General features: G+C 44.9%; 1 protein-coding gene across 1 annotated transcript in view; it reads right to left on the bottom strand.

The window, feature by feature from the left end:
* Positions 1-24,888, bottom strand: part of LOC124788385 (calcitonin gene-related peptide type 1 receptor) — a 299,112-nt gene that overhangs the window by 51,300 nt on the left and 222,924 nt on the right. Inside the window, exons 5-6 of the mRNA XM_047255651.1 lie at positions 15,717-16,070; positions 5,183-5,348 (exon numbers count right to left, since the gene is read on the bottom strand). Coding sequence (XP_047111607.1) covers positions 5,183-5,348; positions 15,717-16,070 — 520 coding nt within the window. The remainder of the gene's footprint in view (positions 1-5,182; positions 5,349-15,716; positions 16,071-24,888) is intronic.

The raw sequence follows: 24,888 nt of genomic DNA, 5'->3' as shown, positions 1-24,888 counted from the left end.
GCATGAAAGATAATAAACGTTGGCTCTCACGAAAAGAAATTCTATTTCCATTCTTCCCTCCACCCACACCCACACATTTTCGCACTCACGCTGTAAGATCACTGAAAACGTCAATAACCGATTGAATAGAGAGGTTTGATGCAATCCATTCCCTTTTCCCGTCGTGTGATTTCATAATTTCCATAGCTTTCGCGCTTTCTAATACAATGTAACTAGTGAAACTGGAAATGCTTCGCAATTGCTGAGTATGAATGGGAATTGGATATACGTTCTATTCTCCTTCTTCCCCTCAGCCCCCTCTCTCTGTCTATCCCCTCCTTCACCTCTGTTTACCGGTCTGCTGCTGCTCCTCCCCTCTGTCCATCATCTCCCCTCCCCTCTCTGCCCATCTGCTCCTCCCTTGTGTTTCTGCTCATATCCTTCTTCCCCATCACCCTTTTCATTTCCTTCCAATTCTCTTTCCATCTTCTCTACCGTGCCTCTCTGATTTTGAGTCTTGTTAACTATTACTTAAGATTGAGATTCCCTAATAATATTCCAACCATAAGCCGACAAGCTAAGAATAAAGCTTTCCGCAATTGTGGGAAAAGTGACTGTGACGAAGAATGTAAAGGCTTTTTTTTTATTTATTTAAGAGGTGGAGCCCCTTCACGCCTGCACCGGCATGATGGCCTTCTCAAAAGGTCTTCTGCAATCTCTGGATAACCGTTAGGTTTCACTAAAGTGAGGTGTCGCAGGAAGTGGGTACTGCGATGTTTGCGTACGCCTGGTTAAGGTTAACCATTAATACGCACTCATCTGGAGATAAATTCGATCGAAAGTTGAACGAAGAGTAGCGGTTTGAAGGACACAGGGGGAAAAAAGTTCCATGGCAAGCGCCAAGGGGGAAAAAAAAACTGTGGTAGTTAGGTCGGGTAGTAAGAGCAGTAGCGGATGTCTTGCTGACTGCGACAGGTCATGCAAGGATTAGTAGCGGGTATCATGCAAGCGGATACCGTGTCATGCCATATGTTCGTCATAGGAGATCAGTCCGTGACGGTGCTCCAGCAAGGTGTGCTGAAGTTTAGGCTGTGAGAGCACCCTGTCGCGTTGCGTCACTGGTGATTTGGCGCGAGGGAAGGCCCAGATCGCCCATCGGTGTCGAAGCCAAAACACTCGGAGGTGTGCTGTCGTGTAGCGGCACCTCACTCGTTGGCTGCGCTGGCAGAGTGAGGGCTACGGCTGTCTCCCACGTGTAGCGTACGACGGGACCCAAACCACTGAGCGTCCTGACCGCTGTGGTGGCCCACTCGCCGAAGTGGAGACGCTCGAAACCAATGAGCTTCAGCTTTGTTGCGGCCGCACGCGTTTTGTTCTTCTGTGTGTCCGCTGCGCTGGATTCTTTCCGCCGGCTGCTCCAGAAGGAAAGCAGTGGCAGGTGTCTTCTCTCCACCTGTGACGACCGCCAGGTGCGAGAGCAATTGCCGCAGTTGGCTGCATACCTTCTCCGTCTCTGCAGACAGGGTGTCCTTAAAAGCTGCCCTATCTGCGTCCATGGGGGCTTTGAAGGCCGGCGTCACCTCCTCCGCCGCGGCCACCAGCTTAGCGCGCAGGTGCCTTCTGTACTACCTCAGGCGTCCGGTCCCCCCAGCCCCTCTCACTGGCGCGTTATACCGGCCGTCTGCCGGTAGTGATGCCTGTCTTCTTCCCTGTTGGTCGCGTCTTTGTTCGGCTTTGCCTTCGGCGCCGTCGTCGTTTCTTCTCAATTTGCCCCTGGTCTCCAGCGCAGCTGTCGCTGGCAAAGGCCGGACAGCCACGCCAGCTGGCCACGTGTGGCCCGCCGCAGCGAGCACATGTTGGCGCCTCATCTCATTGCCTGTCACAGGCGCGGGTGTTGTGCGCGCCGGCGCGCTTGACGCAACGCGCCGAGTTGCGGCAGTATTTTTCCACATGCCCTTGAGCTTGGTACTTTAAGCACTGGGCCTTAGCGTCCATGCCTAGGGGAAGAGCTTCGACGGTCACAGGAGTTCCATCCCGAAGATGTCGCTGCCATCCGTCGCAGTTTCCACTGGGACGATGTACAGAGGGGGCCTCTTCTTGTTCGTCCAATTTTGCAGCTTAGTAGTTGCACTCCTCAATCTTGCACGTGAAAGCCCCTCTTGGACCGTCTTCTCATCACAGATCCAAGGCAGTCACCTGATCAGGAGCCGGCCTGCGTGGCCGAGCGGTTCTAGACGCTTCAGTCTGGCACCGTGCGACCGCTACGGTCGCAGGTTCGAATCCTGCCTCGGGCATGGATGTGTGTGATGTCATTAGTTTAGTTAGGTTTAAGTAGTTCTAAGTTCTAGGGGACTGATGACCTCAGATGTTAAATCCCATAGTGCTCAGAGCCAGCCACCTGATCAGGGCCTTGGAGTGCTTCTCGCGCTGTTTCGCCGCGGTCGTCTTCTCCACAGTAGGTGGATCAACAATGTGAGCGGCCAGTGCGCTCTTCAGTGTGCAGTGGTCGGCTACGCTCGCTGCCTGCAACTGGACGATGGCGTCCGAGTCAACGGGCTCAACGCCTACTTCTTCCCTGCAGCAGTTGGCTATGACATCATACATCTCTGCCACGACGCACTACTGCACTGAATGTACAGAGGAGGGACAGGTGCATGATGTTGGTCGCGCTTCTGTTCCGCGTTCCTAGTGGGTTGCGGCGTCTACGGTTGCTTCTCTGTCTCTGCCTTCTTCTTCTTCTGCCCGTTTCTGCCCATTCTGTGGTGTGCGAACTCGGCAGTTTTGCTGTGTCGTAATAACGACGCACGACAATTTGTTTAGCGTCACGCTACAGTCGGAGCACGGCTTCGCAGCTCCTCTGCTAGCCGAGCACTGGCAGCGCGCTGCATCAGCGATGCGCACAAGTCCGCTGCTCGAGCACCCACACCGGTGGCGAAAACAAAAGCGTACATTGCTGTGTACATGATTTTTGATAAAATATTTTGTTAAAAAATTCTTTTTCAAAAGGTTCTTTCTTGCTTTCATTTTAACTGAAACATTTATATTTTCGCTAAAATAAATATTTAGCTTGTGCCTGCCTAAACGTCTGTAATAGCATCGATTAAAAATTGGAACAAAATCGGTCAAGCACTTTTCGAGATTTTTGGAAACAACGTTAAATAACAACTTGTCTGTACACAGTAATATACATGACACATGGGCTATATTTATGAGTGTTGTCAAATTACGTTGCACAGCAGCAGTAAATACACTGGCAGAAAGAAACTCGCAGTATCCCCTTAAAAAAAAAAGAGAGAGAGATAAAAATTATGTACAAAAGAGAAATTACGGGAACACATCTGTCTGGCTAACATATTTAAGGGATTGACCATGTAAGATCAGACGAAAATGGAAGTGCGAAATTATCCACTGAAAATGTGAAATGTTGGTACACTAACAATCGGTGTAACCGCCAGAATGTTGAACCCAAGCATGCAAACATTCCTGTATTATATCTTCTGGTAAACCTGGTCCATGAAACTCTTCAGCTCCTAACGTTTCGTCCGGCAAGACTCACCGGAGGAGAAACACCCCTCTGAAGATGTCCAGCGCAGCTCTGGACGAAACGTTAGGAGTTGAAGAGTTTCATGGACCACGACCTTACATCCCGGAAGGTTTACCAGAAGATATGTCATCCGATCGTGAAAGCCTTCATACTATGATTCCTGTATTGTGTCGTACAGGTTCCGGATGTCATTTTGTGGGATGAAGTTCCGTGCCTATTGCACTAGGTCGCCCAATACATAGATTGTTAATGATGTTTGTGAATGACGCTAGAGTTATTGTCTGATGATGCCTCATATGTACTCGATTGGAGAAAGATCCGGTTACGGAGCAGGCCAAGGCAACATGTGTACATTCTGTTGAGCATGTTGGGTTACAAGAGCGGTACGAGTGCGAGCGTTATACTGTTGGAAAACCATTGAAACGCTCTTCATGAAAGGCAGCACAACAGGTGAAACCACCAGGCTGACGTACAAATCTGCAGTCACGAGACGTGGGGTAACCATGAGAATGCTCCCGCTGTCACATGGAATGACACTCCAGGCTATAGCTCCAGGTGTGTCTACCACGAAGACAGGTTGGTTGCAGGGGCAAAACCGGGCTCCTAACCAACACTTGGCCGTCACTGCAAGGAGACAGGAGCAGATCTCATCAGAAAACACAACAGACATCCACCCTGCCCTCCAATGGCGGTGATTTGGAGTCAGTGGAATGTACGCTAAAGGGCATCTGGCTCGGAGCAGTTCTTGGAGTAACCGAACTGTCACAGTTCATTGTGTCACTGCGGAGCTGTCTGCTGCTCAGATTGTTGCTGGAGATGCAGTGCGTGGTGCGCCAGTGTCATACTCCGGAGAGTACGGTCTCCCCCCCCCCCACCCAGTGGTGCCATGTGGCCGTACGGAGCACGGTCTTGTTGCGATTGTTGCGACCGTACACTCCCGAGAGCACGGCTTCCAGCAGTCATGTACAGTGGCTACATTCCTGCCAAGTTCAAATGTTCAAATGTGAGTGAAATCTTATGGGACTTAACTGGCAAGGTCATCAGTCCCTAAGCTTACACACTACTTAACCTAAATTATCCTAAGGACAAACACACACACCCATGCCCTAGGGAGGACTAGATCTCCGCTGGGACCAGCCGCACAGTCCATGACTGCACCGCCCTTGACTGCTGGCTAATCCCGCGCGGCTCCTGCCAAGTCTTTCTGCAGTATCGCAGCAGGAACATCCAGCTTCTCGTAGCCCTGTCATATCACCTCGCTCAAACTCAGTGAGGTGTTGATAATGGCGCCTTTGTCGCCGTAAACGCCTTCTTGACTATCACTATCTAAAATCTCAAGCGTAACTAATTTTTCACAGATTTTATTTAAAGAAAACTAGATTTCCATTCTCATAGCGGCACTGCTATCGTCACTCTTAAGTGTCTGGCGCAACATTTGAAAATGCGTCACCTTTCAGGTGTAGAAACACGCCTGCGAACTTTAATTTATGTCACACAACTCCCGACAGTGTACAGAAGAAAAGGAGGAAGCATCCCCATCCCAGTAAAGAACAGCAATCTGTCATAATGAGTAATGGAAAGTTTCACAGAGCACTCGAACAGTGCTTTGTTTCTCGTGCAATATGAAGCAGCCTGTGCTCAGCGGCGTGGTGTCCTCACCTGCAGCAGCGTGCTGGAGGGGCGGCTGGAGCCGACGCGCGGCCCGGCGCGCAGCTTGGTGAGCAGCACGCGCACGATGTTGCACAGGAAGAGCAGGTTCAGCGCCATCGTGATGCACACGGGCGCCACCAGCACCGCCAGGTACTTGCTATCGTTGATCCAGCACCTGCAGCCGCGGAGAACACAGCACGCACCGCGTCAAACGGCTCACAATACCACTAGAAAACACTTTGGGGAAGCATCTGTCACTTACCTCATACCTTCATAAGATGTACACCGATCAGTCGGAACATTATGACCAACCGACCTACTACCGACATGAATCCGTCCAGGCAGCAGCAGCGTCACCAAGCGTGGAACAACTGCTACTCAGCATAACACACGGTGCTGGGTGTATCAGTGAGCACGCTGTCCGAGGGTGGAATGGGGAACGCGCACGATTTATCTGTTTGACCGAGGACAGATTATGAAGGCCCGGAGGCTCGGTACGGGCATTTCGAAAACTGCACGAGTTCTCGTGTCTTCGAGGAATTCTGTGGTAAGTGTCTTCAACACGGGGCGAGACCAAGGTGAAACCACGTACAGACGTTGTGGGGTTGGGGGGCCACCCCTCATTTCACTTGTCGAATGTCGTACAATGAGCCTCCACATCCGACGAGCCATGCATGTCCCAATGTTAACACCGCGAAATCGGCCACTACCACAGAAATGGGCACGTCACCAACGGCACTGGCCGTTGGCGCGGCGGCAGAGCGTTGCATGGTCTCACGACTCCCGATACCTCCTTCGTCGTGCTGTCTTTCAGGGGTTTGGCTCCTTGATACAGGTACAGCAGTACAGAGCCAAGCTAGCAGCGGTTCCATTATGCTCTGGAGAAAGTTCACGTGGGAATCCATGGGTCCTGCGAAGTTCGTGCAACGCACCCCACGACGGCCGAGGCTTATTGAACATTAGTTGCAGACCAAGTGCATGTTCCCCAACAGCAGCGGCATTTCTCAACAAGATAATGCGCCATGTTACAAGGCCAGGAGTGTCATAGAGTGAGTCTAGGAAGACAGTGGCGAGTTCCAACAATTGATGTGCTGCCTCTCCCCCCCCCCCCCCTCCTCATTCGCCAGATCTGAATCCAATCGAACACATTTAAGAATTCACGTGAATTCAGTGACTTGTACGTGCGGATGTGGTGCCAACCTCCCCCTCTGACCTACCAAGGCCTCATCGCTTCGCCGCTGTTAGCCGTGCCAAAGCTGGACATGCCTGCTAGTAGCTAGGTGGTCATACTGTTCTGGCTGATCAGTGTAGATTCACAGTTTAGTACAAGGGTCCTTTCAAAATGATGATTAAATCTGATCCTCTGCCCACAGAAGCCATTTAACCATGTAACGTGTCTAAGCTAGAAGTCGCTTCAGGTCACTGCATATGGCGTAGAGCAGGTGGCTGCTGTTTGGGAGCTATTGTTTACAGAGTCCCCCTCAGAGGCTGTACATCCCAGAATCTGTATGATCTGCTGTGTCTAAATTGGAATGCTAGGGTTGTGTCCAATGGAACAAAGTAGAAAAACAGTGTGACTGTCTCTGGACATACCCATAGAGTAGCAATGTATCTGGAGTCAGCATTCAGATGAGCATAATTGATTTTATGTTGTCACCATACAGGTACAGTGACACCGTTGTCACGTGATCTCGGGAAAGCGTAGGTTCGTCCGTAATGCATATCATAAGTTCTTAAATTCATTATGCCACTAGTACAGTTAGATACCCTTCGTACGCTCCCTGAATTTTGTGTAGGCGTTTTGTAGGTACTCTAACAATTTTCATTTCATATCCGGAATTAACTGGGCTATTAACTATCAAGAGCAAAAATCTTGGACATCACCTCAAGTCAGTGTCTATTTGCACTGACTGTCACATCACATCAGTTCGCTTAGCCCACTACCAAGCAGCGAATGTGACGTTATATGTCACCATCCGTGATACAAAAATATATAACATCGGAATAGAGCAACTGAAAACGACGAAGCTTATTAATGACCAAGGCATAATCTTGATCAATTGTATTTGGCAAAGTGCCGAGGAGTGGAAGGATATTTCAGAACATCGGCATTTGTTTCTAGGCAAAATATTTACAAACAAACACGACAAACAATACCTATAATAAAATAAATGGAGCCTTTTTACATTACCTATTACCATTTTTTTCCATAACCAACAATGTCGTGAGAACTTCGTTAAAGCTCATTTTCCACTGAAAATATTATGTAATGGAAATAGCTAAATCAGCTTATGTTCTTATTTATGTACATTGCGTGCTTGAGCTCTGTTCCAGTACTGAAAAATCTAAATAATTTTTCGCCTTCATACATCTGAACTCACCAGCCTAAAATCATTCAGGGATGGCTAGAGGCCATACATGAGCATATACGGGCATATATTACTAGGGGTAACATGTGTAACGCCGGAAATGCATATCCTCCTATTTCCATCTATTGTACTATAGATTTTTCCTTATTTTGTTACCTGAAGATATGACATTTCTGTGTCTTTATATATTGTAATTGTTTTACTATTTGTGTATATGTATATTTATGCATTTATGTCGATGTATAATTGGTTTGTTTTGTAAATATTATTTGTATTTTTATGCTGGGTCTTGCCTATGGAAAACTATGCTATCGAACCATTACATCAATAGGTCGTGTGGAGAACCAAAGTGTTTAGGATCTTTGGTAGTGTTAATTCTGCCGCGTGGAGCGTGGGCTGAGCAGAGGGAGTCTGGCTGGGTTGGGGCAGTGGAACAGGTGTGTTGTGTGACGCTCCCGCGAGTTGCCGCGCTTTCGGGGTTTGCCAGCATGTAATTGCGCTCGACTTGCGATGATCGTTTCTGACATGGTGTCGCGGAGAGGAAGCATTAGCTGGCACACATCAAGGGCCCGTTTCGTCTGGTGACCGTGTCGAGAAGAAGGCGCGCCGACGTCCAGCTTCTGCAACAGCGACGGCCGACAATGAGTGACTGTCGCCACCTCCTCGATCGACGGCTTCAAACCTTCAATCAACCAACAAGGAAGACTGGAAGCACGTAAAGTTTTAGAACTGTATGGCAGACCTCTGCTTTTCAAACTTTTCAAACTGTTGCATCACAAAATTACAGCAACTTAGCATGAACGTTTGTTACTCACTGTCCCAACTGCATTGCCAAGCAGGGTCCCTTCCTTTTCCGAAATGAACCCGAGTGTCGTTGAAATTCAGACGCCAGCATAATTCGATTTCACTGCTTTAATTTCAAAGTTCAGTTAAGGTATTCATAGCTGGCTACAATATTTAGATTACACAACCACAAATTAAGAGTGCCAGTTTTCTTACGGTATTTTAGCTTACCTGTGACTGCAGCTCAGCCTGGTACGTACAAAATTTTACTATTGTTAATTGTTCAGAATCATTTAATTCAAGTTCAAAGTTAAATCTCTTATTTCATTAGCATTTTTCCTTTCATTTATATGTAACCCTTTCCTCCCTCTTTACCGATAAATTAACTTCAGTGACGATTGCTTTTCCCAAATTTCCATTAGGTACACGCGGTTTAATTTTTCGCTGTCATTAAGGTCGAAAAGTGAAGGGGGAGGTTACACATGGATACTTCCTAAAAGCTAATTAAAGAGACCTTTGCAGAAAAGAGAACCACCTGTATGAATATAGAGAACGCAGATGGAAAACCTGTCCTAAGTAAAGAAAGGAAAGCAGAAAGGTGGAACAAGTATACCGAGGGTCTATAAAAGGGCGAGGTACGTGAGGGCAATATTATGGAAATGGAAGAGGATGTACGTGAAATGAAATGGGAGATACGACACAGCGTGAAGAGTTTGAAAGAACACTGAAAGACCTAGGTAGAAACAAGGCCCCGGGGGTAGACAACATATCGCTAGAACCGCTGATAGCCTTCGGAGAGTCAGCACTGACAAAACTCTATCATCTGGTGAGTAAGATGTCTGAGGCAGGCGAAATACCCTCAGAGTTCAAGAAGAATGTAATAATTCCAATTTAAAAGAAAACAAATGCTGACAGGTGTGGAAATTACCCTACTATCGGTTTAATAAATCACGGCTGCAAAATAATGACAGGAATTCTTTACAGACGATTGGAAGAACTGGTAGAAGCCGACCTCGGAGAAGATCAGTTTGGATTCCATAGAAATGTTGGAACTCGTGAGGCAATACTAACTCTACGAGTTACCATAGAAGATAGGCTAAGGGAAGGCAAACCTGAGTTCCTAGCATTTGTAGACTTGGAGAAAGGTTTTCACAATGTTGACTGGAATTTTCTCTTTCAAATTCGGAAGGTGGCAGGGGGCAAATACAGGGAGCGAAAGGCCCTTTGCAGTCTACACAAAAACCAGAAGGCAGTTATAAAGGCATGAAAGGAAAGCAGTGGTTGGGCGACGAACCACCATCGCATTTCGAATGTCGGCCGAATCCAAGATCAGATCATCAGGGCAGCGCTGGTTGTCCAGAATCTGCCTACTGGAAGGACAACACTGAGGTCCATCACCACTGCTGGTTCGTGACAGATCTACCGACAGTTGGGGCTTGTGCCTGATATTTGATTTTGATGATGTAACATAAACGAAGCATAACATACCCCGACTTATAATAGGGTATAAATTTAAATACAGATAAAAAAGTCCTTTTCGGTAGCAGAGTAGATTAACGGAGCATCGAAGCAGTAATAAAAGGTAGACATTATGCTCTGCTACACAAACGTGTCCCATGAACTAACTGCTCCAAAGACAGACTGTGGACATCATTCAGTCCATCAGTACGCCCCCTCTGTTTTGATCCACGATGACAACAAACTGCGAGATAATCTCTCACCGAAGTACGATAAATGTAAAATATTCGCCATAACCGGAATTACAGCTACGCCTACATCACGTTCTCATGTTAACCTAACATTGTCTTCCAGATACGCTACAGATCCGTCCGTCACTATATCTTACGTTATACATAACACAGAAACAAAATAGCTGTAGCTAATATTCTATCCCAATTCTATTAGCGTACTTGGGACGCTTTATGCCATACCATCATTTCATCTTCGGCCAAAGCTGAAGCCTGTTAATGCCTGGTATGTTCAATCGAGATGGAAGCTCTGCGTTAACAGCGACATTAAATAATACCCACAGACATACTGAGCATCTCCATACGTTACATCTATGACCAAGAGCAATGTGCAAGTTTGGCACTGTAGAAAAGATGAACCATTTGTTCTTCCATTTCAATGTCAAATGACAAAGAAGTGTTGACGTGTTAAAAGTGTTGATGAATTGTGGACATCAAATATGTACAAGAATCGAAGATTCACTTGGCGCTAGTATGGGGATAACTTATATAAAACAGTGTGAAAATTAAACAGGAAAGAATAATGCATCTGTACGTTACAATTAGTTACTGGCACATTAATCATTCCAGATGTTGTTTGTAATGAAACATGCTGCCTCTCGAAAGCATTACTGAACTTTAACCTGGAGTCAAAAAGAATTATACGAAGAATTAATGGCAGAGTTCATTTGACGATTTAACTAATACGACAGTCGCCATTAAGTTTTTACAAACTCACTATAAGAAAAAAAACTCGTTTTACTGATAGAAGCCGTTTTAGTTTATCTACGAAATGAAATAATCGTATGGCATTACTGTCTGGAAGGTACCACCTGGAGTTCCTCGGCAACGTAGTGCAAGTACTTCTTTTCGAGTTCCGCTTCTTAGAGACGAATTTGAGATGAAAAGATTGAGACAACACGAACGCACCAACAAGCAGTCCCAAAACGAACAAAATCTAGCTGGTAATCGAACTTAGCACCATACGATATAGAAACAATGACAGTGAACCTACGAGCTACGGAATTTTTTTCTATAAAATTCATTTGACGTAAGGGAGCAAAATGAGGAAACAATGAGAAGTCGTTAGACAATAAATCAGGAAAGTATATGGAAAATCACTGAAACTTTCAGAGAATTCTAGGAGAACAATAAACTGTGCGAGAGAACCCGTGTCCGAAATCGTCATCCACCTAGCAAACAGAGCATCGCTTTCACAGGAGAGAACGCCTGCTACGCATCAACTAGCTCCATCTTCTCAACTGGGGATCGTCGCAGTCCCTCACTCATCACTGAAAGACAACTAACAACGCGAGACGTCGCGCCATTAGCCCGCCAGCGTACAAAGTCACGTTGGCTGCCGGGTTCTAACCTCGATTCCCCCAAGACTCCCTCTACGACCCTTCGAAGTTTGTCGCAAAATTTCTGGGATCACCCTGTATAAAGTTTAGGAGTCCGATAATGCTGTACCTAATTACATTATTCTACCGGCAAATCAGTTCAGCCAGTGCACAAAAAATGAAACAAATTTGACTGAACTATGAAATCAAGTCCCTTTATACCAAAAAGCAAGCCCTTAATCGGGAGCTATGTGAAGGACACATTAATCTTACGAAAGTTTTGAGTATAACTAACGTTTTCCACAAATTGTTATCAAGGTTGAAAGAGTTGCATACGTAATAAACGAAGAAGTGAATAATAAAATCCACAGAAGGAACTTTGCATTTTTAAAAGTCCAACGAACACCTAAAATGGTAGAAATTAGATCCACTTTAAAAATACACGTCACTGCTATCCATGACTGATAAACATTTATGATGCTGAGCAATTGTTTCCCTTGTGAAGTTTAGAAACTTGGAGTGATTCGGGAAAGTGTAATTGGAGCTTAGGAAAAAGCGGGTTCAGAACAGACGGAAAGTGAATGTAAATTCATGTTCCCAAGAAAACTCTCTTTCACATTCTAAAGGTGGCAGGGGTAAAATACAGGGAGCGAAATGCTATTAACAATTTCTACAGAAACCAGGTGGCAGTTATAAGAGTCGATGGACATGAAAGGGAAGCTGTGGTTGGGAAGGGAGTGAGACAGGGTTGTAGCCCATGCCCGATGTTATTCAATCTGTATATTGAGCAAGCAGTAAAGGAAAGAAAAGAAAAATTTGGTGTAGGTATTAAAACCCATGGAGAAGAAATAAAAACTTTGAGGTTTGCCGATGACATTGTAATTCTGTCAGAGCCAGAAAAAAACTTGGAAGAGCAGTTGAACGGAATGGACAGTGTCTTGAAAGGAAAACGAGGATAATGGAATGTAGTCGAATGAAGTCGGGTGATGCTGAGGGAATTAGATTAGGAAATGAGACACTTAAAACAGTAAAGGAGTTTTGCTATTTGGGGAGCAAAATAACTGATGATGGTCGAAGTAGAGAGGATATAAAATGTAGACTGGCTATGGCAAGGAAAGCGTTTCTGAAGAAGAGAAATTTGTTAACATCGAGTATAGAGATAAGTGTCAGGAAGTCGTTTCTTAAAGTATTTGTATGGAGTGTAGCCGTGAATGGAAGTGAAACATGGACGATAAATAGTTTGGACAAGAAGAGAATAGAAGCTTTCGAAATGTAGTGCTACAGAAGAATGCTGAAGATTAGATGGGTAGATCACATAACTAATGAGGAGATATTGAATAGAATTGTGGAGAAGAGGAGTTTGTGGCACAATTTGACTAGAAGAAGGGACTGGTTGGTAGGACATGTTCTGAGGCATCAGGGGATCACAAACTTAGCATTGGAGGGCAGTGTGGAGGGTAAAAATCGTAGAGGAAGACCAAGAGATGAATACACTAAGCAGATTCAGAAGGATGTAGGTTGCAATAAGTACTGGGAGATGAAGAAGCTTGCACATGATAGAGTAGCATGTAGAGCTGCATCAAACCAGTCTCAGGACTGAAGACCACAACAACAACAAGAAAACCCAGCACCTTGAACGGCTAGAATTAGGGCCTTGATGTTCACAGGAGATCTACATTAGTATGTCCTGCAGAAACGATGAGCATTTGAACCATGTCGGCCCACGGGTTCAAGATCAACATCGATTTCGGGCCTACCGGGAAAATGCGTCTACGGCTTTCGTTGTTGCTATTAACGGAAGGAGATTTGTGCGTAAACCGTAACGTCAGAACTGTGAGTTTGAAAGAGGTCGCATTATTGGTATGAGAGAATGTGGTGCATCCATCGGGGAAACTAATGCTCGTGTGGGACTTAGTGTTTCGGCAGCCTAATGGGTGTGTCCACAATGGTTTACGGAAGCACGTAGAACACGATGGTACGGGTCACGTCGCACCACCGAGACCACCTCCGAGAAGTTCGACACCTTATCCGAATCGCATTGCAGGACAGATCTGCGTACTCCTCGCCTCTGGTGCAACACTGGAACAATGTACCATATCATTCAGTATCAGAGGTGACAGTCGGTCACCGTTTATAACGGCACGTGTCATGTGCTCGTCGTCCACATCTCCCTCTACCTTTGACAAATGTGCTGAAACGTGGTAGACACCAATGGTGTGTGGAACTGCGTCACTGTGACAGGAATGGTATCAGATAGTGTTTTTGGACGAATACTTGTTCCGTTTGTTTGAAAACGCTTTCGGTTCGTCCCAAACAGGGGGAGCGGCATCACAGTGACTGTATTCGCACAAGGCGTACAGCGCAAACTCAAGGCCTTATGATGTGGGACGCTACTGTGTAGATCCACAAATGACAGTTTCTGCGTGTCCACAGCACTTTGACCAGTGCGACCTACGTGAATTACATCCCATGACCCGTAGCCACACCCTCTCTGAACAACACCCCAGAAGCCATTTTTCTTCAAGACAAGACACGACCACGTGTTGCTGCAGGAACATGTGACTTCTCGGGGCATACGATGTCAGACTTTTGCCCTGGCCCTTAAGTCACCAGAAGTGTGGCCAATCAGAAATGTATGGCATATGGTGAAACGACAAGTTCAGCCCCGTGACGCAATCCCAACCACCACAGATGAACTTTGGAACAAGGTGAACGCAGCATGGATGGCTAGACCACAGAACGCCATTCGCGTTTAATACGCTTTGATGCCATTACTCACGGAATAAGTTATCAGAGGCCATGGACTACTGACACTACTTGCCATTAAAACTTCTACACCAAGAAGATATGCAGATGATAAACGGGTATTCATTGGACAAATATATTATACTAGAACTGACATGTGATTACATTTTCACGCAATTTGGGTGCACAGATCCTGAGAAATCAGTACCCAAAACAACCACCTTGATACGCCTGGGCGTTCAGTCAAACAGGGCTTGGATGGCGTGTACAGGTACAGCTGCCCATGCAGCTTCAACACGATACCACAGTTCATGAAGAGGAGTGACTGGCGTATTGTGACGAGGCAGTTGCTCGGCCACCATTGACCAGAAGTTTTCAATTGCTGAGAGATTTGGAGAACGTGTTGGTCAGGGCAGCAGTCGAACATTTTCTGTACCCAGAAAGGCCCTGCAGGACCTGCAACATGCGGTCGTGCATTATCCTGCTGAAATGTAGCGTCTCGCAGGGATCGAATGAAGGGTAGAGTCACGGGCCGTAACGCTTCTGAAATGTAACGTCCACTGTTCAAAGTGCCGTAAGTGCGAACAAGAGGTGACCGAGACGTGTAACCAATGGCACACCATACCATAATGCCGGGTGATACGCCACCATGGCGATGACTAATACACGCTTCCAATGTGCGTTCACAGCGATGTCGCCAAACACGGATGCGACCATCATGATGCTGTAAACAGAACCTGGATTCATTCTAAAAAATGACGTTTTGCCATTCGTGCACCCAGGTTCGTCGTTGACTACACCATCGCAGTGGCTCCTGTCTGTGATGCAGCGTCTAGGGTAACCGCAGCCATGGTATCCGAGCTGATAGTCCATGCTGCTGCAAGCGTCGTCGAACTGTCCGTGCAGGTGGTTGTTGTCTTGCAAACGTCCCCATCTGTTGACTCAGGGATCGAGACGTGGCTGCACGATCCGTTACAGCCATGGGGATAAAATGCCTGTCATCTCGACTGCTAGTGATAACGTGGCCGTTGTGATCCAGCACGGCGTTCCGTATTACCCTCCTGAACCCAGCGATTCCATATTCTGCTAACAGTCACTGGATCTCGACCAAGGCGAGCAACAGTGTCGCGATACGATAAACCGCAATCGCGATAGGCTACAATCCGACCTTTATCAAAGTCGGAAACGTGATGGTACGCGTTTCTCCTCCTTACTCGAGACATCACAATAACGTTTCACCAGGCAACGCCGGTCAACTGCGGTTTGCGTATGAGAAATCGGTTGGAAACTTTCCTCATGTCAGCACGTTGTAGGTGTCGCAACCGGCGCCAACCTTGTGTGAATGCTCTGTAAAGCTAATCATTTGCATATCACAGCATCTTCTTCCTGTCGGTTAAATTTCGCATCTGTAGCACGTCACCTTCGTGGTGTAGCAATTTTAATGGCCAGTAGTGTATTGTGGACATTGTACTACACAGGGTGCTAAGGGTATGAATGAAGATGTAGCAGTAACTGTTACTTTAATATGTACCCACTTCAGTGCGTTAGTTTTTTTCTAGCGGCTGGCGCGAGTACTCACTGGCCACTCTCGGCGGGGTCGGCGTCGGTGGCGCGCAGCACGCTGTAGGCGAGCGCGGGGGCGGCGGGCAGCCCCCAGCCGAGGCCGGCGAGCACGCGCACCAGCCGCGCCTCGGACACGAAGGCGGCGACGAGCAGCGTGTGCAGGTAGAGGCCCTCGCACAGCATCCACGTGTAGCTGGCCAGCAGGCCGTAGCTGAGCGCGGCCGCCAGCAGCCGGCAGCCCGCGCCGTTGGCGAACACGACGGCGGGCCGCGGAACCACCGCGCCGTACCACGACAACCACAGCGCGTTGTTGGCCGCGAAGCTCGCGAACAGGTGCGTGTGCAGCGTGTTGCGCGCGCACCGCAGCGACCTGCGCGAGCCGGCCGAGGTTAGCCTCCCCGCCGCAAGGCGGTCTCCAATGTGACACGCTCGTTTTCTGCGATAATCGTAGAAGCTGAAGAAATGATTTAAGATCTATCCCATGGCCGGAACTTGAACGCAGGTATCTTTGTTTACTACACAGGTACGCTACTCATTACATCAGCACAGTATTGTAGCTGCATGGACTACCTCGGTCCAGTGTCCTTGCTAACACAAACTTCACTTCTTCAACTTATTTTCCCTTTCTTTGACCGTCAGCTACTGCTGAAGCACACCGGTATTAGAGTAGCACACTACCACCGTAGCAATCTATTGGTGTAGCACCCTAGCCTAGTAAGCAAGGAAACCCAGGTTTGAAGTCCCAGCCATGACACAAATTTCAACTAATTTCTTCAGCTTCTATCGTTATCGTAGATCAAGATAAGACTCAGAATGTCACAAGGAAAATTCAGTGATATCAGACCTATAAATCAGCTACGCCTCAGTTACAGACAGGATTTCCCCATTATGTCCTACACAAGCGTATTTTCATTTTATTTACTTACATGTCACGTTCGGTAGGATCAAATTGAGGAGCAAATATTTAAGGTCATGGAGCGTGTCAGTACAGGATAATAACAGATAAAAGTAAAATGTCCATGAACCTGAAAAATTAAAGCCTGAAGTTGGAGTAAATGCAGTCAACAATACAACAAGAATCAGCTTAATTTTTCAAGGAAATTCTCGACAGAATAGAAGGAGTGACCCATGAGGAAACTCTCCAGTTTAGATTTGAAAGCGCGTGGATTACTGCTAAGATTTTTTTAATTCTATCGGTAGCTTATTGAAAATGGATGCAGCAGTATACTGTACACTTTTCTACATAAGAGTTAACAAAGTCGGATCAAACTGCAGCTTTGATTTCTGTCGAGTATTAACTGAGTGGAAGCTGCTTAATCTTGGGAATAATCTAAATTTTTAACAAGAAATGACAGTAAGGAATTTATATATTGAGAGCTCAGCGTCAAAATACCAAGACTCGTGAACAGGGGTCGAAAAGAAGTTTGTGGACTTACACACTTATTGCCCGAACCACCCGGTTCAGAGTAAAAAATATCATGTTAGAAGATCTGTCCCAGAATATAATACCATAAGACATAAGCGAATGAAAATAAGCAATGTAGACTAATTTTCATGTTGAACTATCGCTCACTTCCGATACCGTTCGAATAGTGAATATCGCAGCATTAAGTCTTTGAACAAGATCCTGAACGTGAGCTTTCAAAGACAGTTTATCATCTAAACACCTAGAAATTTGAACAGTTAAGTTTCACTAATCATATGCCCATTCTGTGAAATTAAAATGTCAGGTTTTGTTGAATTGTGTGTTAGAAACTACAAAAACTAAGTCTTACTGTGATTTACCGTTAGTTTATTATCCACAAGCCATGAACTCAGGTCATGAACGGCACTATTTGAAATCGAGCCAACGTTGCACACAACATCCTTTACTACCAAACAGGAATATTTTAGAGTTACTCATAATAATAGAGCCCATGCCATTTATATAAATAAGAAACAGGAGTTACCCCAACACTGATCCCTGGGGCACCCCCCCCCCCTCGGCCCCACTTGAATGTACCACACTCAGACAACACATCACGACCATTCTCAACAATGTGAATAATGACCTTTTGTTTTCTGATCCTAAAGTATGAGGTGAACCAATCGTGAGGTACACCCTGTAAACCGGAATATTCCGTTTTCTGAAGCAACATTTTGTGATCAACACGATCAAACACCTCACCTAAATTAAAAACTGTGCCTAGCGTTCGAAATCTTTTGTTTAGCCCATACAGTACCTCACAAAGAAACGAGAATATAGCATTTTCAGGTGTTAAGGGACTTCTAAAGCCGAACTATGCATTTAGTAGCAAATCGTGTGATATAAAACGATCAATTACCCTTGCTAGGCACTCCATCATAACCATGAGAGTCCTTGGCCTTCAGTGATTTAATTATTGACTCAATCTCTCCCTTGTCTGTATCACAGAGGAGTATTTCAGACATCAATCTCGGAAAGCCATTTGCCCAGAGAGTTATATGATTCTCTGTAGAAGCTAAATTTTTTTTTAATTCACCAGCAAAGCTCAGAAAATGATTGTTAAATTGTACGAACTGACTTTACATCGTCGACCTTGTCCTGACCTTACACTTCCTTCGCAACTGGATATATAGTTTTAATTTTATGAGAATAGTTCTAACATTTTGATATAATTTCCGCTTTGTCCTACATCATATCTTTATCCCACTAGTCAGCAACACGGGCTGTCTATTACTGCTAGTACCCGCTTAGAGCGTTCTAATGGAAAGCAACTGTCAAGAGCGTGAGAAATGTGTTAGGGAAAGCATTATATTTATCATCTATGTTATCGGCATTAAATTTATCATCTATGTTATCGGCATTATAAACATCCTGACACTCTTATTCCTTGGCAAGTTTGAAAAACTCTCTACTGCTGTTGGATTAACTTTCCTACATAGCTTATAATAACGTGTGACATTTGTTTGAATACAAAAGCCTTTTAGTGTTAAAATTTGTGCATCATGGTCTGAAAGGCCATTCACGCGTTTACTAACAGAATGCCCATCTAGTAATGAAGAATGAATAAAAATATTGTCTATGGCTGTACGACTGTTCCCCTGCAACCTAGTTGAAAAAAAATCACAGTCTGCATCAGACCATATGAATTTAGGAGAGCTACTAACATCCTTTTTCTTACACCATCATACACAAAATTTTTATTGAAGTCACCACATATAACTAATTTCTGGTGCTTCCTATAAAGTGAATGAAGAGCCCTCTCTAGCTTGAGCAGAAATGCTCTGAAGTCGAAGTTAGTGGACCTATAAACAACAACAATTAGTAGTTTCATTAAATTCAGCTGCCCCTGTTCCAAAGCCAGAGAGCCTTGCCAATAGTGACGATCAAAGGAGGGGAAAATAAGACGAAGATGTGAAACAAGTTTTAATCCATTTCTTCAGCTTTTATAATTATCACAGATAAAGATGAGACTCAAAATGTCTCAAGGAAAATTCAATTATATCTGATATACCGTTTTTGTTTGCACAGAAAACACCGCGTGCACTAATGTGTGTTGTGTATTTCAACCAAATGAAACTGATTTATATGGGGAAAAACATCTTTTTAGTCAAGTGTCGTATACGACACGGCCTTGTGACTTCTCCTAACATTCCACCTTGAGACAGGAATAGGTCTGGGTGGAAGGAAAGTTGCCAATTTCGGCTGTGATCTGTGGCAGCATCTAGTGACTGATTCGTATGAATTAGTCAGAAAGGTTTGCAAATTGTGGTGCCTTCATCTGTTAATGGACTTACTATGCGCCTTTGTTTCTCCCATGGTGGTGATGGACTGATCTTCATTGTAGCTTTAGGACAAGGTTATGTTGCAATTTGACAGTTTCTTCATTCACTCGCAGCTATACAAGTAAGAATTCTTTCCCAGTGCTTTGTGTTTTCATGGGTTGAGGTTAGGATGGCATATAAAAACACAACTTATATCTATTTCTATATCCATATTCATTATAAAAATGGATGTATGTATATGTGTGTGCATATGTGTACGCTCCACATCTTCTAAACCACATGAACGATTTCAACTAAACTTGTTACACATATCCCTTAATCTGAGGCAACAATAGCTACAACCTACCTGTTAAAAAGTGTGTGTGGAATCTTATGGGACTTAACTGCTAAGGTCATCAGTCCCTAAGCTTACACACAACCTAAATTATCCTAAGGACAAACACACACACCCATGCCCGAGGGAGAACCTACCTGTCATACATCAGGAGACATGACCTCATAAACAATGAGATGCGTGAGAGATTGCCGCATCGTGCATGAAATTTATTACTTCTTTGCCACTAACTCTATTTGCAACATATTTCTCAGACAGTACCCACATATGCCGCTGAGTGTACCTACACAAATACATCATTGTACTAGACTTAGTCGCCAGACATAGTTTAACATATGTGACATCATTAACGTTGATCTCGTGAAAAAATGCCGCATCATGAGTGAAGTTTTAATACAATCATTCTTCACTACTAAGACAGTCCCACAGTCGTGTCAGATTTCGGCAGCGCTATTGACATCCTTCAAATGCGAAGCGACAAAGGCTGTACGTGGAAACCATAGCCATCTATAGAGCTATGGAGAGGTGTTGGCAGAGATACGTTAACAATATCTCATTGTGGACAAGCGGATCAGCTTTATTTATACATTTGCACATTATGTATATTTCTATGTACGATTGATTCATAACGTCGAAGGTGTTTCTTCAATACATGGAAATAATTTTTTTCCGATATTACAGAGCTCGTTTTTTGTTTTGTTTTCGTTTCTGATAGAAAAGTGGCAAAATCAATACACAGGAAATGCCGCGTTTTTCAGCCAGTTAGACCCTGTACCACGTCGTTTATACTTCTGTTTTGTTGCACTGCGTTTTCCTTCCTGAAAGCTTGCTCACGATAGCGTACACGTACACAATTTTGTCAATGTTTTCGATATCTTGGGCAATCACTTATCATTTGTCGCTGTCAACTCCTATCCAGTATTTCGCCTGTTTTTCTTAAACTTTAATTGTCACTGAATGCCAATTTTATGATTTGTGTAAGTAGACCTACTTCTTACCTACATTTCCAAACCTTACATATGACAGTAACAAAAGCCGTCAGCTGGGGTTGCATTTCATATTTGTGTTTCCTTTATTTTATAAATTGTGATTAGTTATATAATTGATAGAAACTGGTTTTTGTCTACCGTCAAGGTTCTTAAGAACAATTATAGCCTCAAAATGAGTGATAATCATATATATAACATATCTTAAATTAAAAAAAAACAATAGTGGAAAGCCACCCTGTCCAAGAGATAACTTTACACGGACATATACTTTGCAAGATATTCGGCAGTATTGGCTCGTATTTGGTAACTTTACATATCTCTGCAAATTTTAAATGGAAATAAAACAGACATCTGAATTGCCCTAACACTTTTCACAGCTTTTTTGAGTTGTCGGAACACATTACAAGAATAAATGCAACATGGTGAGTAATTAAAATTTTACGTTTTTATGAAGTAAACTGAAAACGATATTTCTGCTGTGTTCGGAGTAAAAGCTTCTCCCTCCCCACTTTTATATCACTTCCAGAGTGGCGTGGGGCACCATGAAACCTTACTCCATTTCAGCGAATATTGACTATTAACGTAAATGACTATAGATGTTCTTTCAACATCAGAAACCCTCTTCGTAATACCCTAGGTTCATCAAGTAATCCAGGATGTCCTGATAATTGAGTTCAGAGATATTCTTAGCAACAGTCCATACAAACATGTATGTTGAGACACCTGTCATCTTCACAGACTTAAAGTGTCTCTCATATCAAGATATCACTTTGTCTATTTGTCCAATAACGTTCTTAGTATTTTCTTTTCTTTTCTGCTTTTGTCTGCATGCACCAGCCTTTGCAAAGTAACCCCGACCCAAACGTGAGTCTTATACATTGGGTTACGTTTGGCCTGCTAGTAACATGCCTCCACAACAAAAAAGACTTTCGCCTACACTTCCCACTTCTCGTGGCCTTATTGAAACACATTTCACACAAAGAATAGCAACTACTAGAGCATAACTGTGACATAGCAATACAAGTTTCTAGGCAATGAAAAACAGATAGAGATCGTGACGTACCGTCGAATGAAGTAAGAACAACACAATCACGACTTTTCAAACAATAAAGTTAGCTATCACTTATCTAATCGGCGATTTAACTCAGAATCTCCTAAAACCAGCCAAATGCAGCGCTCAATAGAACTTAGTGGGAAGAGTGTAAAGTGACCTAAGCTGTGGAAAGTAACTCCGGTTGATGGTACTGTCTGTTAATAGCCTGTGGTTCTATTATTAAGTCTTGCGGCAGAATTCACCTGTGCTCTGTCCGTAGACTGTGTCTGTCATGTGGCAAAAAATAACTGAGACCGATGCCTAAAGCCCGTTTTACATGAGCGACATTATGTTCAAAGTCAATTATTCGTTGTCTGTGCGCATCATGTGCTTGGGTGTAAATCAGCCGCCAACCACGTTGTGAATGAGGCAATGACGTCAGCGGTCAACTGACTTTGCCGAGTGTGGGGATTTGAGAGCTCAAATACGTTACATAGTGCGCATGCGCAGACACAGGGGACTGTTAACTTCGAAAGTAAACCTATTCTCACTCAACTCTCTCGTATTATAGAAAAGGATTAGGTGCTTTTGTGTCTTCTCAGTCTCTGTTCTTTTATTTGCTTTGGTTTCATGACTCATTGCACAGGTTGCAAGAGAATGTGCCATTTTTTCCTACAACTCTTCTCCCGCAAGAGAGAGAAGATATCAGAAAACATAAAGGTATTTACGTTTCACAATACCCGAACATAAATCTGTTTGACGAGATAAATCTGCTACACGAGATGTTCGCAAATCTTTATTTTTCCAAAGAGAAAATTCTACTTGTTTAGAAGTGTTTCGCAGACACGCTTCTTGCTACATTAGTTGCCCCGACTGCGCAAAATTTTCGGTCCTACCTTTGACGAGAACGTCCACTATAGGCTTTGCATTGGTCGTTTAGAAATTCGGCAACTGTTGCTTTTTCCTTCATTTAGTTACTATATGAAGATGATTTCCTAAATTCGCTGGTCCCTCATAATCTCACATTCAGCAATCGGGTGCAAAACTGCTACTTACTTGGCATCCGTCCATGCTCGAAGGATGATGGTGTGCGGTACTTGGTTCAGAGTCTGCAACGTCTGCTGTGGCTGAAGACTCGCACTCGAGAGCGGCAGTCCCTTCTGCACTTAGGGAACGTGAAAATTTAGGGACTTTGACCAGAAACTGCCCTCCCTTTCCGTTTTGTCCTCTTCCTGATTTGTTCTTATGTGCGTTCGTCCTCTGCAAGGCTGACCTCATTTCGCGGTCATCAGCAGTACTTTCCTAGCGGCTTGGATTAGTACTGGCCTTGGTCAAGTCTCTCTTGCAGACATCCTCAAAGCGAAGGTGTGGTCTTCCCACTGGCCTCACACCCTCTTGAAGTTCTCCCCTTACGGCAGTTTCTCCAGTATTCACTCAGGCTCCATGCACCTTATATGTTCCAGCAATCTTAATCTTAGACGCAGGTGGCTCAGTTGTGCGTGAATGCTAGTTGTGTGTGCGAGCTGTAAGACTTTGGTGTTGGGTACTCTATCTCTCCAAAAGATATGAATGACCTCTGCTACCGAGCGCTACTGGTTTCGAATCCGCACCAGATGGCATGGAACTCGGTGACCACTAGAGGTCTCTGCAACAGTCGCTCCGTAAGCCGTGGCTGCCCGCGCTCCTGGCCCCGAGTCCTACGACAGGGCGCCACTGAGGAGCACGTGGTCCCAGCGGCCAATAGCGGCATACCCTGTCATTTATTTAGGCGGCTGCCTCTCGCTCAGCAAAGCAGTCCGGTACTCGCCTTGAGTCAGTTGATATCTCGCTTACAGACATCGTGTTTACGTTGCGTGTGCTTACTTCCCGTTTACGAGTGGACGTTGTTTTGTTTTCGTGAGGTTATCTCTTGTGGCCCCATTGCTTAGTACTTTGTTGTTGATCTGGGTGTCTTGCTCAGTTGTCTGTCGTCTTGCTTGTCCTTCCATTCCCGTTCGTCCGTCTTATTTGTTTGCGGGCCGCTCCCGTTCGGTCCCGCCATGGTTTCGTTAGCGACAACCTCGCGACCGTTCCTGTCGCGGTTACGACATGACCCTCGGGAGACAGTGAAGGTGTAAGCTGTTCGGTCGATATTCGTGCTTAGGAACAGTTTTCCACATCTCACAGCTATAGAGAAGGGTGTGATAACATAAGGGTTGTTTATTTGTAATTTACTTTTTTTTGTGAGAATATCATTGTTCCATACTGTGTTTTTCAATCTAGCCACGATGAATGACGCTTTTGTAATTGTTTTAGTAATCTCATTGTTCACAGGCAAGTTGCTACATATCGTAGATCCCAAATAGATACAGTCATCAGCTACCTGGAAAGAACTGCTCTGAATGTTGAAGGATGGATGGTTTGTGGTGCCCTGTGCCATGATCATAGTCTGTTGGAGGGCGATGGTATGACCAAATTTTTCACAATGCTGTCATAATTTGTTAATTAAATTCTGTAGTTCATGTTATGTGTTTGTTGCTAGAGCTCCATCGTGTGAGTATAACTACTGACGAATAAGAACTGTATTTACTTTGGTCTTGACCTTGAGGCGGGTAGTGTTGAAAAGATTTCCATCAGACCTTGAATGTAAACACGTCCCCTCTTTACAGTCTTCAAAAGCAAATTACAGCAGAGGAGAAAAGAAGATCCCAAATACAGTAGGTGGGAACACGTAGCCGTGTGTTATACCGCTACTTACATGGAATGCTTCCAATGTTTTCCCGTTGAAGCAGACCTTCGCTTGCATTTTCTCACGGAAAGAGATTAATGTTTTTGCAGAAGCTTAGGTGGGCATCCAGTCTTCTGCAAAAGCCTGAAGTGTCCATTTCTGCTTACTAGACGGCAGCAGTGGCCGAGCGGTTCTAAGCGCTTCAGTCTGGAACCGCGCGACCCCTGCGGTCGCAGGTCCGAATCCTGCCTCGGGAATGGATGTGGTTAGTTAAGTTTAAGTAGTTCTAAGTTCTAGGGGACTGATGTCCTCAGATGATAAGTCCCATAGTGTTCAGAGCCATTTGAACCATTTTTTCTGCTTACTAAATCAAACGCC

This window comes from Schistocerca piceifrons, chromosome 3 (assembly GCF_021461385.2).
Source record: "Schistocerca piceifrons isolate TAMUIC-IGC-003096 chromosome 3, iqSchPice1.1, whole genome shotgun sequence".
In the NCBI taxonomy this organism is placed as follows: domain Eukaryota; kingdom Metazoa; phylum Arthropoda; class Insecta; order Orthoptera; family Acrididae; genus Schistocerca; species Schistocerca piceifrons.
This window is presented reverse-complemented; position numbering and strand designations above follow the sequence as displayed.